This window comes from Seriola aureovittata, chromosome 1, assembly GCF_021018895.1.
Source record: "Seriola aureovittata isolate HTS-2021-v1 ecotype China chromosome 1, ASM2101889v1, whole genome shotgun sequence".
NCBI lineage: Eukaryota > Metazoa > Chordata > Actinopteri > Carangiformes > Carangidae > Seriola > Seriola aureovittata.
In genome coordinates this window covers 33,487,698-33,505,303 of record NC_079364.1, presented here as the reverse complement: position 1 = coordinate 33,505,303, position 17,606 = coordinate 33,487,698, and the positions used below count along the sequence as shown (strand labels likewise).

At 38.8% G+C, this 17,606-nt stretch overlaps 1 protein-coding gene across 1 annotated transcript in view; it reads left to right on the top strand.

Annotated features, from left to right (window-relative positions):
- The window catches only part of adamtsl3 (ADAMTS-like 3), a 189,594-nt gene that overhangs the window by 127,401 nt on the left and 44,587 nt on the right, over positions 1–17,606 (top strand). The window contains exon 6 of the mRNA XM_056381340.1: positions 9,603–9,839. Within this exon, the coding sequence (XP_056237315.1) occupies positions 9,603–9,839 (237 nt within the window). The remainder of the gene's footprint in view (positions 1–9,602; positions 9,840–17,606) is intronic.

Genomic DNA, 17,606 nt, shown 5'->3' with positions numbered 1-17,606 from the left:
ATCCCAAAGGACCGCTCCTGACAATACACCACATTTAACGGCAAAGAAAAGAAGCAGGTGTGACTTTCCAACGCTGAAGACAGCTCTTGAGAGTAAAGAGATGCGGTTTGATGCCGAGCTCACAACTTTTCTGTCAGACTGGTGAGTAAAATCTAATGTTGCTCTTTAGCGAAAAGTATCATTAGTGCAGCTAATGACAAACTGTACTGACAAACATTTCAGGTGGCATAAATGTATGAAATTGATGTCAACAGACTCCATTTAAGAAGTTTAGTAGAACTTAGCCTGTTCCTGCCGCCTGTTGCCCAGCTAGTTACGTCAGTAACCTTAGACTTATTTTATAACTGATGACTGTACATTGAGAGTATATAGATCCAGTAGAGTGAATACATGTCAATCAGTTCACCATATTGTAACCACTTTACATTACTGTTACGAGGTCAGGCAGGATTGAAACTAGGCCTTTACATTTTTGAGGAGATTTCAGCATCCCTTTGTCTTTCAGGACCTGAGCCAGTACAGACACCGTCTCCGCCTGTCCCATCAACACCAACGGCAGAGAGTGTACAGACACAGTGAGGAGGGTCGAGGTGAGTAAAATTCATCATTCACTTTTACAAATAAGACAAAGAGACTGTTTCATCCAGAACCAGTGGGTTCAGGATCTGCTTCTTCCCCTCAGCTGTCACCCTGCTCCACTCTGCACCACTTCTCTATACCACTGTGATTAAATCAGAGCCACAGTGTATACATGTTCATACTGCTGATTCATAATTCTTCATTATAACTCTGCCTATATCTCTATTGTTTGTTGGTTATATAGTGTCTACATTGAATTCTTATCATACCTCTTGTTTTTTACTCTTCATTTCCTTACATTTACATTTCCTAATATTCATACTGTTACTAGTGTTCACATTGTGTATATCTCAGCATATTCATGCCAAAATTCATACTGTATTTATTTTAGCATATTCATATCTATCCTTACTATTTATTATACACACACAACAGACCTAACATGTTTGAATATATAGGACTTGTATTATCTGAACTAATTGTCCTATCACATGTTTAAGCAACGAGAGGGAGTAATGTTGTACTAAATATCAGCTTGGCTGTGATTGGGTCATAGGTACAAGGCCGCAGTACAACATCACTCCATCTCGTGTGATATTGCTTTTATACAACAGTTCTACAAGCGCCATATTAATTGAATAACCAACAATAGATTATGATTTGTTTGTTTATTTCATCATTTATTTGACAACACCAACAAATAGTTCCGCAACTGGACTGGTACTGGACTGTTGCTAAGCAACACAAACATTTTCCAGACCAGCACAGTGCACACTAGCTTGCTGATTTGTCTACCCCTTACCTCAGGTGTGCGCTGAAGTATCCAGGCTTCTTCCCTTCATCCTCTCCTGAACTCCAGACATCATTTAATACAAATGTTATTTCTGGAAATAGTTTCATCTTTGCAAAGTTTGTTACAATCTAAGACAGATAACGACCATGAATGTAATGCTGATTAACAGTTAATAGAACACCTGTAAAGCGGAGTGATACATGTGGTTAAAAGTCCCAGTGCTGTTATACTCTATAGCAGCCGTCACGGAATGACTCTCATCCAATGGACTTACTTCAGAACTAACAGTTGTATAATTGTCTTTATCAGGACCAGAATTCCAGTCCAATCCTCCCCAACGATGGAGCACCTGCCTTTTCTTCTGCGTCTGGCTTCATCAACCATCAACAACCACATTACAGTAACACCTTGGAGTATTATCCCTGCACAGAACACATATTGTCAATACTGTGATCTTTTGCACATCCTGCCCAGCAGTTTTGTAATTCACAAAACACTTTTGTATATAGTTATAGTATTTTTGTGTAGTACCTTTTTCATTGTTTTATTTTTATATATATGTATCTATGTATATTTGTCTTTTTTACTGTTGTAGTATTTTACCTTTTTATAGTTATTTCCTACACATTTATTTATTAATTTTTTTCATATAAGTATATTTTATACTGCACCAAACACCAAGTCAAATATATTGTAAGTGAAATCTTACCTGGCAATAAACTTTCTGATTCTGCCTTTGTGATGATGTGATCATCTTTTCCTCATGCTGCTGTTGGGACTCATCATTCATCAGACCAGATGTTTCTTTGCTCCAGTGGACAAAGGAACTCACACTCCACAGTTGCTCACTGTTCACACCTGGGGACGACCCTTCCCCCCACGGACCCCACTGGCCAGCCAGTGTGGGTCAGCGTGTGACATGTGACCCCCAAGGGTGTCACCAAACAAAACCAGATGTCCCTCTTCTCTCTCTCTCTTCTTGGCTTGCTCTGTAGAGCAGCTCCTGCTCTCTCCTCTTGGTTCTTCAAAGGGCAACAAGGCCCCAGCCCAGGTCAGCTCTGCTACCTGAGAAACCAGCTCTCTCACCGGCCTGCTACCAGCAGCCTGCAAACACTCTTCTCCTCAACAGCAGCGACCTGCTTCGGATTAACTGTGAGTGAACCAAGTTCTCTTCAGAATCAGCAGCTACGACACAAGGCCATCTGATTTTCCAAGCAACGGGAGTCATAGCAGAGTTAGCATGGAACAGCTAACTCTGTGAGGAGAACAAAGGAGATAACAGCAAAGCAACACAGCCAGACAGGACTTTACTCCACCAGGAAGCCTCCCAACTCACTGGACTTTACACCAACACTGGAAAGGACCTCTTTGTTTGTTCCAAGGACTGGGTAATGTTAACTGACTGGGCCTAACCTTTCCCAGCACAGCACAGCATAGCTAAGCAGCAGAAGTCTTAACTTTGTTAATGTTTTGTTAACTTGTTGATTGGCCTTGTTGTTGTAATGTTTGCTTAGGTCGTGGTCAGTCATACAGTTAATCGAGTACTCGATATGTTCACACACATAGTAGTACTTCTCAGTTCTAGAACCTGCATGAAGCTAACCTCCTCCCTTACATGAGCTAGGCTAACAAAGAAACTCACACCTTCCCTCCCACACACACCAGGTGGTCTCAGCGGCCATTTTGAGTAGTTTCTTTGTTTACCGCCATCTTGTGTAGTCTCCTTTGTTCAGGTCATGTGGTCACAGTGACCACTTTGAATTGGTCATCTTGCCTTTGTTTGTGACCCCACAGACACACACACACACACACACACACACACACACACACACACACACATATACCCCTACACATACACACACCTGTATATACTAGATTAGATATTGTGTTTCACTCTGCTCCATTGTAAATAAATGCCTTTAAGTATAACTACTGGTGTGTTTAATGTTGCACAAGCGTGAATATTGCCAACCTCTACTTGGTAGAATTCTAATCCTTCAACTTTAACTTACTGTTGATTTGGTAATTTGGTTATAGTTAGTAAGCTAATGGTTAATCAGAGTTCCAGATTAATAGTAATAAATTGAGACTGAAACCATATTGGCTATTTTGCCTATTAGTTTAGGCTGGTGCCCCGAGGACTTTAATTAATTTTAAAGTTATTTAATATTAATATTTTTAATAATAATATTTTCTTAATTTATGATAGCCAATAAATTGATAGACAACCAAAATCCAACATATTTGGTGTCCAGCTCATGAGGTAGAGCTCAGACCAAACACTGCTATAGCCAACAGTGTCATTCAGTATCCCCTTGCCGTCATATTTTTATAGGTAAATAGAAATATACTGTTCATTTACGAACAGTATTCATAATTTGTTTCAGTGCTGTCAACAATTTTAACTATATCAATAATAAATGCACATATAAATAATGAATGATAAGAAACATATAGGGAACACAACAATATGATTAACTGAACGGGGGCAAAGAGGTGAAATGCTGCCCCCTATGGATTTGGAGTGAGTAGAACGATCTTACACATTACACCTTTAAAGGATACCAGATGGAGTTAAACATATCATACCAGCTGAGCTGAAGAAGCCATACTGTGGATGCAGAGCTGGGGCTAAGCTTAAGGCTAGGATAAGGAGATATACGCGTTTTCTACCTTTGATCCTCATGGGAAATATCATCACCCTGGCTAACAAGTGTGATGAACTGGAGGCACTTGTGAAGAACCAGCGAGAATATCTTGAGTGTAGTCTCACGTTTCACAGAGACCTGGTTGACTCCTGACATTTGGCTTCACTGCAGTATGAGCAAACTTAGTGCTATGTACCGAGGGAGTTCTCTCACATCGTCGCCATACATTCATCCACTTTTTTATTTTTTTATTGTAGAGTCTATAATTACAAAATATATCAACATGACACATACAATGAACAAACAAACAGGCATCACAAGAATACAACTTGCAAACAAAAAAAACAAAAAAAAAACAAAATCTTAAAGACAACACATAAAAGTCATATTTCTTTGAAGAACTCTTGTAAAGCACTTAATGTATCAGCACATTTATAATTTGGATACACTCAAAGTATTTTTTAAATTCCATCCTAAGTGGCTCAAACGATGGGTGAGACCTTGAGAACTTGGCCCAATGAATGTGAAATATCCCTAGTAGGATCACTAAGTTAACAACCCACTGCACCTTCTTTATTTTATTAACATAATATAACCAACTAATAGAATAGTTGGATTGAGTGTAAAACTAATCTTCCATTTTCCTGCAGAATCCTGTCGTATACATTCAAAGTGTCTCTTCTTCTTCTTCACAAAACTCACATTTTTGATCAATAGCAACACATATTGAAACATATTTGTTAGTGGAATAAATAATATGCATAATTTTGTATCGAACTTCTTTTAGTTTATTTGGAATAACATATTTGTAAGGTAGAAGCTATACTTTGTCCCACTGAATATTGGAGAAATGGGAGTTCCATACAAATTCTCCTTGTGGAGAAATGTTTCCTTTTGCTATAGAAGTCATTTCTTATGTGTTTATTAGTACATTTAGGACTTATAATGTTTATTCCATTTACAAAGAATGTAGTTGCTATTTCTCTTGCCTCTCCACATAACATTTCATCAGCTGATGAATTCCATTAAGAACTGCATTTATTATTATAAGAAATCGGAAAAAACTTCAGATCTAAAGAATTCTTTATAACCAAGAATCTGAGCTTCATTGCTCTGTAAAAAAAAAAAAAATGTATTCTTGCCAATCCATTGTTGCAGATATAGTGACTTATTTTTTCTGGTTATGTATTCGTTGTTCCATATCATGGTTCTATGGGGAGAGAAATTGTGGATAAAAAATAATTTGGCTGCCATAAGAACCTGCTGATGAAATATAGATACTTTTTTGGTAATTTTAATTCATTATAATTGTACTGTAGTAGAACTTGTAAACCTCCCATCTTTCCAAATATTTTCTGGGGTATAAAGCACCAGAGGGACTCTGAGGCTTTTAAACATTCTTTTATCCATTTCAATTTGAAGGTATAGTGCACATCCATAAAGTCAAGTATCTCCATACCATCTACACCTCTGGGACTGTATTGCTGTAATGTAATGATGACATTGATTTTTCCAAATAAAATTAATTAGTGTGTAATTTATTTCTTTACATAAAGAAGGTTGGATGAAGAGACAGAGAGTGGGGAAAACAAAACTGTAGATACCATCTGCCTTACTCAAAAGAACCTACCTAGCAACGATAAAGCTCTTTGTAGCCACATGTTGAATATACAGTATATTTAGTCTTTTTGTGTTTGGGGTTTAAAATAATTTTCTTGTCTTTGGAGAACTGGGACATCCTTGGCGGACTGATCTGCAGACTGAAAATGTTTTTGTAATATTTGGATATAGCATGACACAACTGCTGATATCTTTATAAAGCATCCCAATATTGCAAATGAAAGTTTCTCCAAAACCAAAGGTTTTTAATGACCTGAATAAGAATTGATGTTCGACTGTATCGAAAGCTTTATAAAAATCCAAAAAGAGAAGTAAAGCATCTGATTTTACATATTCAGCATAATCTGAAGTCAAGGAAAACTCTAATGTTGCAACTGATGTGACGATTGGTCATGAAGCTGGTTTGAATTATATTTATGATTTGGTTTAAACCTTTCTTTAAATGTTTAGCAAAGATTAATGAAATAGTTTTGTAGTCTATGTTGAGCAATGTTATTGGTCTCAAATTATCAATCAGAAGAGGGTCTTTATCAGGCTTGGGAAGCAATGTAATTATGCCTTGCTTCATAGTTGTTGTCATTTCTTCTTTATCAATGCATTCTTTTATCATATTGTGAGGAGATTCGATTATATTCCAAAAGTGTAAATAAATTTCAATAGGCTGACCATCCATTCTGGGGGACTTTCCTTTTTTCATTTTGCTAGCAGCTTCAAGAATTTCCAATTTAGAAATAGGTTTGTCACAATCCAATTTAAATTCATCTGATATTTGTGGATAAATTCTTTCACACCCTTGATACATTTTTCGCTTGTCTGGTTGTAGTTTGATTTATATAAATCAGGATAAAACTTGAGCGTGTGATTCTCTATATCAGAAGAGTTAGAGATTATGACCTAATACATTTTTAAAGATGTGATATTATATTTTTTGTGATTCATTTTTTGTAGTGCAAAAAAATAGCTTGAATTCTTCCCTTTTTCCATCCATTTCAATCTGGAATGAATAAATGCTCCTCTGGTCATGTTGACATGTAATTGGTCTTTCAGTTCACTTCGTTTAAAAATGTCAGCTGCCATTACTTTTACTGATTTGCAAAAAGATTCATTTTTAAAAGATTACAGTTAAACCTCCAATAACCATATTTTCTTAATTGGTTCTAATGTATTGGCAAGAGTAATGATTATCATTGTGGTGTGAAAAGGGGGGCCTAGTTATGCAGTGACTCAGAAACAAATTGTAATGTTTGGGAGGATAATAACCAAAGCTCAATTTGAGATCGTAGAGAACCGTTTGCATTACTCCATGTATATTCTTTCTGGTCAGGATGCAGATAGCGCCAGACATCAATAACAAGTTGGTCACATAATTTGGAAATTACTTTAGTCTTTGAATGGGAGGATATTCTTGCTGGTATCAATTTGGTCATCTACTGTTTCATTAAAATTTCAGCCAATAATAAGATGTGAACTTTGATATTTCTCCTTTATTTTTTTAAATTCTTCTACAAGTTGAGTAAACATGTTTTTCGCTGAGGTATTATTATTATAACCATAAATATGATTCACAATCAGAGTCCTATTGTTTATTCTAAGAACCAGAATAATCCATCTACCCTCTTTAGATAAGAAAGATTCTATTACATCTCCCTTGAATTAGTTTAACAGAATGGCAGCTCTCCCATCGTCATAACGAGTGATTCTCTTGAAGAAAAATGTGTGCGTCTACAGAGCAAAAAAAAAAACTTTTCTTTTAGAAACGTTACGTATGCCTCTAACATTAAGAGATACAACTTTAAGGTTGATAAAATTAGCGTCTGCCATAAATAGTAACTATAATTAAAAACAGAAAAGAAGAAAAAGGTTGATGCCTACAAACAGGAACAAGTATAACAGTAGAAAAGAGCTATTAAAGACTCTTAACCTTAGCAATAGAAAGGAATACTCTGAACACTAATAGTACCTGGAGGTAGAATCTTAAACAGTCTAAAGGCCATGAAATTATTATCAGGCTACTTAATTATCTATTTGTCAAAAACATTCACACAGTCTACAAACAGAGCTATTAAGCTACAAATCTGAAGGTGGGCATGTTGAACTGGATGATAACGGGGGATGGTGTCTTGTTCTCTCGGGGTGCCTACTCGATGTAAGGTGTCAATCAGAAATCCAAGCTTGCTTCTGTCTTCTGGTGCAATCTGGCTCATTATTTTCAAAACTTCCTCTCTTACATCTTCGTTCTCTTTTTCCGGAAGGAAAGGACTGTTGCGAGAGTACACTAGAACCCTGATGCATTCATTGCAATATCAGAGGATTTTAACCATGTCACTCTCACCTCTCACCTGACTGGCTTCCCTCAGTATGTTGACTGTCCCACAAGAGAAAATAAGACACTTGATCTGTTGTATGCAAATGTCAAGGAGGCTTACACTGCTTCAGCTCTACCACCACTTGGCAGATCGGATCATAATCTGGTTTTTCTTCAGCCTACAGTTTTCTAATTTGCAGCTGCCTACATTGTTGCCCAGAAGGGCCAACAGTCTACAGGTTCTCATTTCAATTTAATACTAAGTCTGAGCATGTGAGTTGCTGACAACGTGTCACTACGCTGACATGCCACCATTTTTATTGGTTTCAAAAATTCCCAATTTTTAAAGTGAGAGTGCAGTCTCTTTTTATAATAAGTCTCTCTCCACATGAAAACAGTGGGAAATAACACTTTACAATGGATTTCGAGTAAAAATTGTTAATGCAGAATAGAATAACTTTTCCCAGGGGAAAAAAGGTACATAATTGGGTCAAGTAGTTCTACATCAGCAGAGCAAAAGTGTGCAAAATCTCAATATCATCAATACTCACTTCACTCCCTGCGAACAAGGCAGGCCATCTATTTACAAATTCAGAGAGGAAAAGTGAGTCCAGGACAACCTCGTGATGTCTACAGGAGAAGGTCTTCTGTGTTTTCTCCTTGACCACAGCTTGATTGTTTCTCTTTTTCACCTCTCTCAAGAAAGCCAGCCTTTCTTCCTCAAGACTCTTTTGTGTCACCACTAGGGAGGGATGGGAGGAAGATGACCTCTGCTTTTTGTGTTTTTTTGATGTTCGCAGCTCTTAGTTCATGCTGACCTCAGGGTGTCCAATCTTGCAAAGTTTTGTGCGAAAATTTGCAACCTTTGTCTTTAGATACTGTTTCCACCCCTCATGGCTGGCACAAGTTCCTCTTTCTGTCAAGCATGGATGGGCATGCACCAAGACTTCAGCATCCTCTTCAATTTGGGAATCACTGGGATATGCTGTGTATTTGAAGATCTCCTCAGACATGCCTTCAAGGATATCCATTCTTAGCTTTGATGGAGGGCTAAGAAGGGTGCCATTTGCTTGGAATTCTGGATTTACACTTTGGAGCTGAATTTCAGCAAAATATGAAAAGCGGGGAATAAGGAAGGTCGGAGGCCAAGACGATGTTCTTGTTTCTGGAGCTGGATCTAAACTGACAGTGTGTGCACTGCTGAATGAGTGGTCAGAAGACCAACCTTCTCGATCAAGGGATCGAGAGCTTAGAGGGTTTGCAGAACAGCTGGGAGCTGAGCTGTCTAACATTTCCTCAGCTTGTTTCTCTGATAACTTCAGATCCAGACGTCCGACGACTAAAATCCTTCATCTGGTTCAAATAAAGAGCTGAAAACCACCAAGGTGTCAAAAGTGTATGTGGCTTAAAACTAGATAAAAGTCAATGTTGAGCTTCTGTCAGACAAACACACTGACATATGATCATAGAGGATATGATGTCATTGACAGGAGACCAATGAAACGTTACCATGATTAAAATCACAGATTACTCTGGTTTGTTAGACATTTTAATGTGGAAAAGTTACAGATTATAACTTTAAATGCAAATGTAATAAAGTGACATAGAAATGAATTCTAATCAATTATTGTGGTGTCTTTCCCTGTCCTCTCCTCAGGAATGCCCTGCAGAGTCAGGTGATTTCCGGGCCCAACAGTGTTCAGCCCACGATGATATCAAATACCAGGGTGTCACCTACGAATGGGTCCCAGCACCTTATGACCCCGCAGCCCCCTGTGCCCTGCAGTGCCAGGCTAAAGGGAGAATTCTCACTGTTGAGCTCGCCCCTAAGGTGCTGGATGGGACACGGTGCCGCAGTGATGCCTTTGACATGTGCATCAGTGGAGTGTGTCAGGTAAGAGGTCAAATTATAAGTCAGATATGTCCAGTCCGACACCTCCACCATTTGTCTCATTAATTGTGTGAGTGAAATGTTGCAATGGCATCAAATTAATCAAATCAAAACGAAACACAGGACAAATGTTTCCTTGGACATGCATGATTGTGAGGAGTCTACATGTAAATCCTTTTCTTTGCAGCTGGCGTTGTCATGTCTCTGTCATCCTCATATTTAACATACTGAACTGTAGGTTTTAGTATCCTCCATGGGACTGCAGAGGTTATTAGAGTGCACTGCTGATCGCTGTCTTTTAATGGCACTCAGTTAGTGAGAGACTCACACACGTCTTACTTATAGACTGGGACATTCAGTGTGGACATGAAATTAACCAGAAATAAAAAGAAACAATGGATCCTTTGTTTTCTTTGGCACAGACCAACTGAACCAAACTACAGTTGGTTAAGCAATTTCAGTCTGATACACTGGTATAACCCTGTATCAAGTTTCACTAACTTCACAAGGCAGTTTGATACCAAATACATACAACATTAACAATGTGTTCAGTTCATTGATCAACATGTTGCATTATTGTTTAAACAAATAACTAAGCCACTTCAATTTTATTTATGTGCCAATATCACAAATGACTAATTTGCAGTATAAACTGCACAGTACATGACAGAGGAGGAGCCCCCCCCCCCCCCCCCCCCCCCCCCCCCCCCCCCAGGACAGACACATGCATCATTGTCATCTGTACAAAACACAGCAACATAGTAACTTTACAGTGTGGACAAATTATAGATCTATTGTAAACATATATGCTCTTGATCTGGAGAGATGAAGACAGGTTGAGTCTCTTGGAGGACAAAGATCCAGATCCAAAACATCTAACATCTATCTCTCTAGGAGGACAGCAATGAATTACTTCATTGCCAAATTTATCAATCTCATATCAGAAGCCATGACTTCTCGATTCAATGGATCTCCAGTCTCTACATCAAAAGAATACAACAGGACAACAGCTGGGTGTAAATAAAGGAGTTTATTAACTAAACTACTATCTACAGAGTAAATGCAAAGTGTAATAATCATAAAGATGAAAATAATAATGAAATGAGCAGTGTGATGAGTTGGCAATGGTGGGAGAGAATATGTTATGGCTATACACTATGGCTATACAGCTAATGATGCTACATCTACGAATTAGGTTTGATGATTAAATAAATTGCTATATTTCGACATCAACCCAGTCATGAGCAGAGTGTTAAGACCGGCCTACTGTGAGTTGCGCTGTAGCTGAAGACCCTGGGCTGGAACCCAGGTTGTTCACGACCTCAGGTCACCAATTGTTCACGACTATTTTATCCCCTGGGGGGCTGGTGCATGTTTCAGGGGCGTCACCCATCTTCTCCTGTAGAGTAATTTTCCACTGAAATTTGGAATAATTTAATTCTAGAGTTTACTTAGAAACTCGCACATCCGTCTTCCACCATGACCACAAAACATTAAATGAAATAACATATAAAACTACTTGCACTAATAATAGCAGAGAGGAGTAATAGGAGTGTTGATTTCATATTACATCCTTCAAACCTGGAATTAATCATGATACAAGTGGTTAATTGATCAAACAACAATATAAACATTTCCCAAAGCTAATAGTCTATAAATGTGGATTACACAGCAGTTCTTTGACTGTAACAATAATAATATGCACATTCTGGAGGTCATGTAGTGTGTTACCTTGTGTGAAGGGTGCTGACAGTATGGTCACATGAAGGACATTGTTTTAAAATCTACATGTTACATTTCAAACATTCTATGGGATAGAAGTTTGGGATTAAACTATTGCAGAGGAACATCTCATGAGTTAGAGAACAGTTAGATATTTAATTTTACATTCTATCCTATCCTATATTCTCCAGTTGCCTGGTGTCTATTGGTTGATCCTCTGGAGCTGATCCTTTGACCTTTGGTCTGGTTCTGTTTCGTTCAGGCATGCTACCAGCATGGTCTGTTTGTGGAAGAGGGGTCCTTTATCTCTGTTTCCTATCAATTTGATAGTTTGATGGTGGGAAGAGTCGCAAAGTGACAATTGTGGGTCCGTAACTCTGCATGTCCTTACAATGGACTTGCTTAATGGCTTGTGACTGATGCCAGGCCAGGTATGTACGCTACAGCAGTAAGTGTAAATGCAGTGCTAACGTTTTCTTCTGAGCACAGGAAAGATACATCTTTCAGCAACGGAACACACCGGAGGCTTACACCAAGGTAGACACTGAAGCTTTAGTGATGTCCCTCACTTGTAACTCTTTTTGGATAAAGGTGTCTAACAGATGAGTTAATGTAACTGTACTCTAAGCACTAGGAGTAATAGTCACAGTCTGGGAGAATGGTAACAAGTACAAGGCCTGAAGTATTCAGAGAATAAACAACTGAAAGCTAAGGCAAGAAAATAAGGTTTAAGTTTGGTCCACCGCCTGTAGAAGAGTTTTAGGATCTGATGCCAGAATCAACAGCACAACATCCTTGTTTCAAAATGAATCACAATCTAATCTTATACAGCTATAGTTAAGGTTCGATTATGTTTAAGCACAAATGATTTTTGGTTTGGATCAGAATACTATAGAGTACTAAGTGAAGGTTAAGGGCTCTTCATTAACACATTACAATAGTAACAATATGTTTAAATTTAGAGAATGATCATGGTGCTAGTCAAAAGAAACCAAAGTTGACTACTGTTTGGAAACAGGAAATGAACAGTGGTTGAAGTCCCACCTCCTTCCTCTTTAATAACATCACCTGACTCGCTCATTTGCCTCCGACAAGCTCATAATTACTGCAGCTGCTAAACGACTGTGTCAGCTGAATGTAAACATGTGATGCTCTCATGTCTCTTGGGAGAACAGTCTATTACCCCCAGTACTGGGCCATGTTCTGCACTTGGTAGTCTAGTTTTGTCTTTGTGCCTCTACCCCTATACTCACTGTATCCACACTGCTGCTTTGAAGCCAATAATGTGTGGTCCCACATGTAGCGATGAAATGAAAGGATGAGTTGGAACATGGATCTGGTCCCTGCAGTGTCATCATCATGTCAGAGAGTCTATATTTAGTTGAGCTTTGTTTTAGGACACAGAGAGAGATTTCCTGTGGACTACCTCCACTCCCTGGCTGTTTGATTGGACGCCCTGTGTGACTGTGTGACAGGAGGAGCACATGTATAACACTCCACAGACCCATTTCCAAAACAATTACTTTTATAAAGTGGGGTCCTAAAGTGTGAGACCACTTCCCCAGAACCCACTGTAAACTCTTTGGCACATAGGTAATGTAACAGAAAGTGGCGATGTAGAGGAAAAACTGTTATGAGCAACTGATAGTTCCTCTCCAACTGTCAAGTGAAGCCAGATGTTTCCATCAGTTTGATGAAGTGGAAAAAAGGAGTTGATGAATTCTGGACAGCCTGATGTTGTTTGACCTTCTTCTAACCATCCTGTATGAAGACGAGAAGAACAATTCATACGTGACTTTTCTTAGCTAACAGCCGTCACACCTTTTCTCTTGTTTGTGTTTTGTTTTACATTTATAGCTGTTGGTAAAGAGCTGTTCATCTGATCAATGGAGTTTTTTCATGAAACATAAGCTATATGATAATAATGTCTATTCTCTAGTCACTATAATGCAGTACCCCAACGCTTGAACCACTGACCATTAGTAGTTCCATAAGTTGAGAACTTTCACTTTTTATTCAGGACATTGTACTAAAATCAGTTTTTGTAAGCAGCAGAGGGAATTGTGGCAGAGAACGGGGTTATTTCTTCGCTGCTTCCTCAAAACAGCCAAGATGATGAAGTAGCATCCTCATCAGATCCATTTAGAGAGGCTCTGAAATATTATAATCCAGCATATCACAAGTATCACACAGCACCACAGTGGAAAAGGCAGATACATTTACAAAATGACACTTGAAAATGCACAGTAGCCTCTAATGATATCTTTATACAGATGTCATAAGAGGCTTACACCTTTCTCCATCTACAGCTTCATCCAGGCTGCAGCAGCACAGACGCTTCCACTCACAGAAGAAGTAGTTATCACTCCTTCCACTACTACACTTTAAATAATAAAGTTCTGTTTAAGGTTAGTTTGTTTTTGTTTTTTGTTAGTTTTTTTGTTAGTTTTTTTTGGGGGGGGCATTTTTGCTTTTATTATGATATGATAGCAAAGAGATTGACAGACAAGTCAGGAGGAGAGAAAAGGATCGGTTGGATTTGAACCCATGGCAGCTGCGGTTAGGACTAAGCCTATGGGGTGCACGTTCTACCAGGTCAGCCACCGCGGCATCCCTGAAATTCAGTTTAAAACATTAATAATGTCAAGTATCTGAAGGGTAATGGAGCAGTGATGGACTCTACTGCAGGACACACGTCAAAATAGCCTGTATTTACATGTGGTGTTTCAGTATCAGCGTGGTCCAACAGTCAATGGTTACACACCATTAACAAAATTACCCAAAATGCATCTGTGTTGTTTATATAATATATGTGAGTGTGTGTTTGTGTGAGCAGTTCATGAGGGTTAACTTTCTCAGGTTGTTGTAGCATCTAAAGCATCATGAGGCATTAAAGCTAAACTAGTGAAAATGATGCATGATGAATCCTGAGAAACTCTCCAGGGATGCAGTGAGGTGTGAGACAGTGAAGCCAGGGTGTGTCTGAAACTGTCATCCAATCACATCTAAAGGTTTTTATAGTTGTTTCCAATTATTAAAGAGAAAAATAAAGCGATGTTGAGAGAGAAGTTTAAGTCGTGTAAACATCCTTGTCTCTGCACACCAGGCCAGCTCCTGCGTGAGGTGTCTTTGCTTCTTGCAACGTTAGTTTCATCAGTAAAAAAAGATCGAACATTATTAAGGCAAAACAAGTGTTTACTAAAAAACTTGGGCAAGACAGAGTGCACTCTGTTCTGGAGTTCAAAACCAAAAATTAGTCCAAACAAGCAGAGATACAAAGGGATCAGGCAAAAACTCACAATAAAGTTCACAGACACAGGTCAAAGGTGCAGAGGGGTGTGTGCAGGATAGGCAGCAAGAGGGTGGGCGTTAAGAGGGGCAGGAAGCTCCAGCAGAGTCCATGACATATACAGTATATATACACACACTGATTGCAGGACGCACTTTGCCCTTATGTCCTTCCCTTTAAACCTTGAATCTGAACAGCAGCACACTATGCGTCACTTGAAGTGGAAATAAAAAAAGTGATTTAAGTTATCCCACTTTTCTTCGATGCAGTAATCTGTCACATTTCAGCCTGGTGGCTCACACCAGAGATGTTATTATATGTCTCTAATCCTCATAATTACACCCAAACCCAGTCACCAACAGCTACATTTCTTCCTTGGATTTTCTCAGCCGCACACAAAACAGTACAATACCAGCTGAAAGCTTCCCATTTCCTAGTCCTAGTTTGAATAGCGCACTTTATCAGTTATTGCTGTTGATGTTACTGTGCTTCCAGTAAAAAGTCCTCAGGGTGTAAGCAGCTATAATATTTAGTTTGAATTATAAAAAAGGTAGAGGTCTTACTCCTCAGAAACCGCCAATACATCCGTATCTGTGGTGTAATGTGACACCTGCTGTAGAAGTGGAACGAAGAACAAAATGATTCATGTCCTTAGTTGGTTAAAAATCTGCCGCAGTTCATCAGAAAATAAACCTGCCTGATATTTTTGTTTGTTTTCAGACTGAAGACCCTTTCATTCTTCATCCTGATCTCCTACAATCATTGCTCTCCAAGTTTTGGTCTCTTCTGCTGTGTCTGCTCAAAATGTGTAACATACTTGACTCAGCCAGCAGCTAACACTGCAACTGCTGCAGGGATTTTGTTAAACTGAGCTTCAGAGGCAGGGCAGGGATTTCTGGAGCAGCAGATGCTTTCCCTAAGTGTCTCTACAGTATCAGTATAGTGCAGTAAAGGTCTCAGTATCCTGCAAAAATACGAGATCACATGATTTGTCATCCGACCAAGTCTCAAGGCAGAAATATTCACATCTATTCTGAATGGCCACACTGTGCCTGCAGTTATCAACTCTTTTTAGGCATCACTGCTACACTGTCATGTATCAGTTCGTTTGATGGCTTTTTGTCTGTTGATTTAAATATTTATCTGTTTGCATGTGGCTGCTGAGCATTGAGCTCTCAGGGCCACCGTAAGAATGTCTTCTGGTTTTTCACAGGCTGCAGCCCTGATGGATTTGAAAACTTACAGTATTTTACAGGCTTATTTAAACATGGATTCGTCTTTCTCTCGACCACTTGGGGGCAGTGCAAAAAGCTGTAAACAACACTGACATGATTTTATAAACTTGATATGGCTTATGTGCACTTATGTGCAGTGTTCTCAGGAAGGCAAACGAGATGTGCAGTTTATCTCTCTTTATTCAACTTCTGATCAGTGTGTGAAGTGTTCATGCTCGTCAGATCGTCTGTTTACAGATGCTCACAAATCAAGCACAGAATCCTAAAGGAGGTTTCACACGCCGTCCAACATCTAACAAGCGCGTCATTTGAAAAATACTGAGACTAAGATGATCTGAACACAGCAGTGATGACAAGGCAGATTATCTCACCTTCAGAAGACCGGTTAGAAGTAAATTATTTACACTTTTTCACAGAAGACATTGTGATGTGTGAGAGTGGGAAAAAGCTTGGGTGTAATTCATAACTTCAAGATTGTAGCATCTCATTGGGTTTTGCTCTGAGGCCCTGAGGTGCAGAAGAGCTCACTGATTTAACTCCTGGGAACTAAGCTATCAATACATGACGAGTCAAAATGTCTGCCATTAAAAGCCAATAAAATATTTTACATATTTCATGGATAAAACATTTCGCTCCCCATAACTGATCCTGTGCTGTCGACCCCGTCCATCCCATCACTGTCTGGAGCCATAATGACTCTACAACATTATGTGCTAAGTTAAAACAAGAGCTGCAGTGTAAGAGGAGACAGAGATGAGAGATTATATTTGTGTAAAGCTTTTCATCAGAACTGCAGTGTTTCCACGTCAGCATACAGATCAATGTCTCTTTGCTGTTACGTTCCTCTGGCCCTGAGTATGAGGGCTGCCACAGCACACACACACTGTTGATGGTTTGTGTCTGGTTTCAGTTTTTGAGAGCAGTGAGCCTCATCCGAGTGCAGAGTGTAGTTTACTGTACATAAGTCACCGTTGTTAATCATCCAGTTATACAGTATTTCACTCTGAATATTTGATTCAAAGCAGTCAGTTACCTCAGTCTTGTGGAAATGAGCTTATGAAAGGGAACACTGATACATGAGTACACTGATCATTAAAAAAAGGTTTAGGGGCGGAGCTGTTGCCATAGGCGTTATGTTTTCAGGTTGTCTGTCTGTCCCATTCTTGTGAACGTGATATCTGAGGAATACTTAGAGAAACCTCAGAAAATTCAGTACAAACATTAACTTGGACTCAAGTATGAACTGATTTAGATTTTGGTGGTCAAAGGTCAAGGTCACTGTGACCTCATAAAACACATTCTTAGCACTCTTGAATTTGTACACTAATTATGAGAAAATTTCACATATATTTATTACAGGAAAAAAAAATTGATGATGTGATTTAAATTTGAATTTATTTCCAAAAGGTCAAAGGTCAACTTCACTGTGACATCAGAATGTTCTGCAAATACTTAATAGTTTTGATTAAATTCCTCCACTACATGTATTATGAGTCTGGACAGACATGGAATTCAACTGCACTG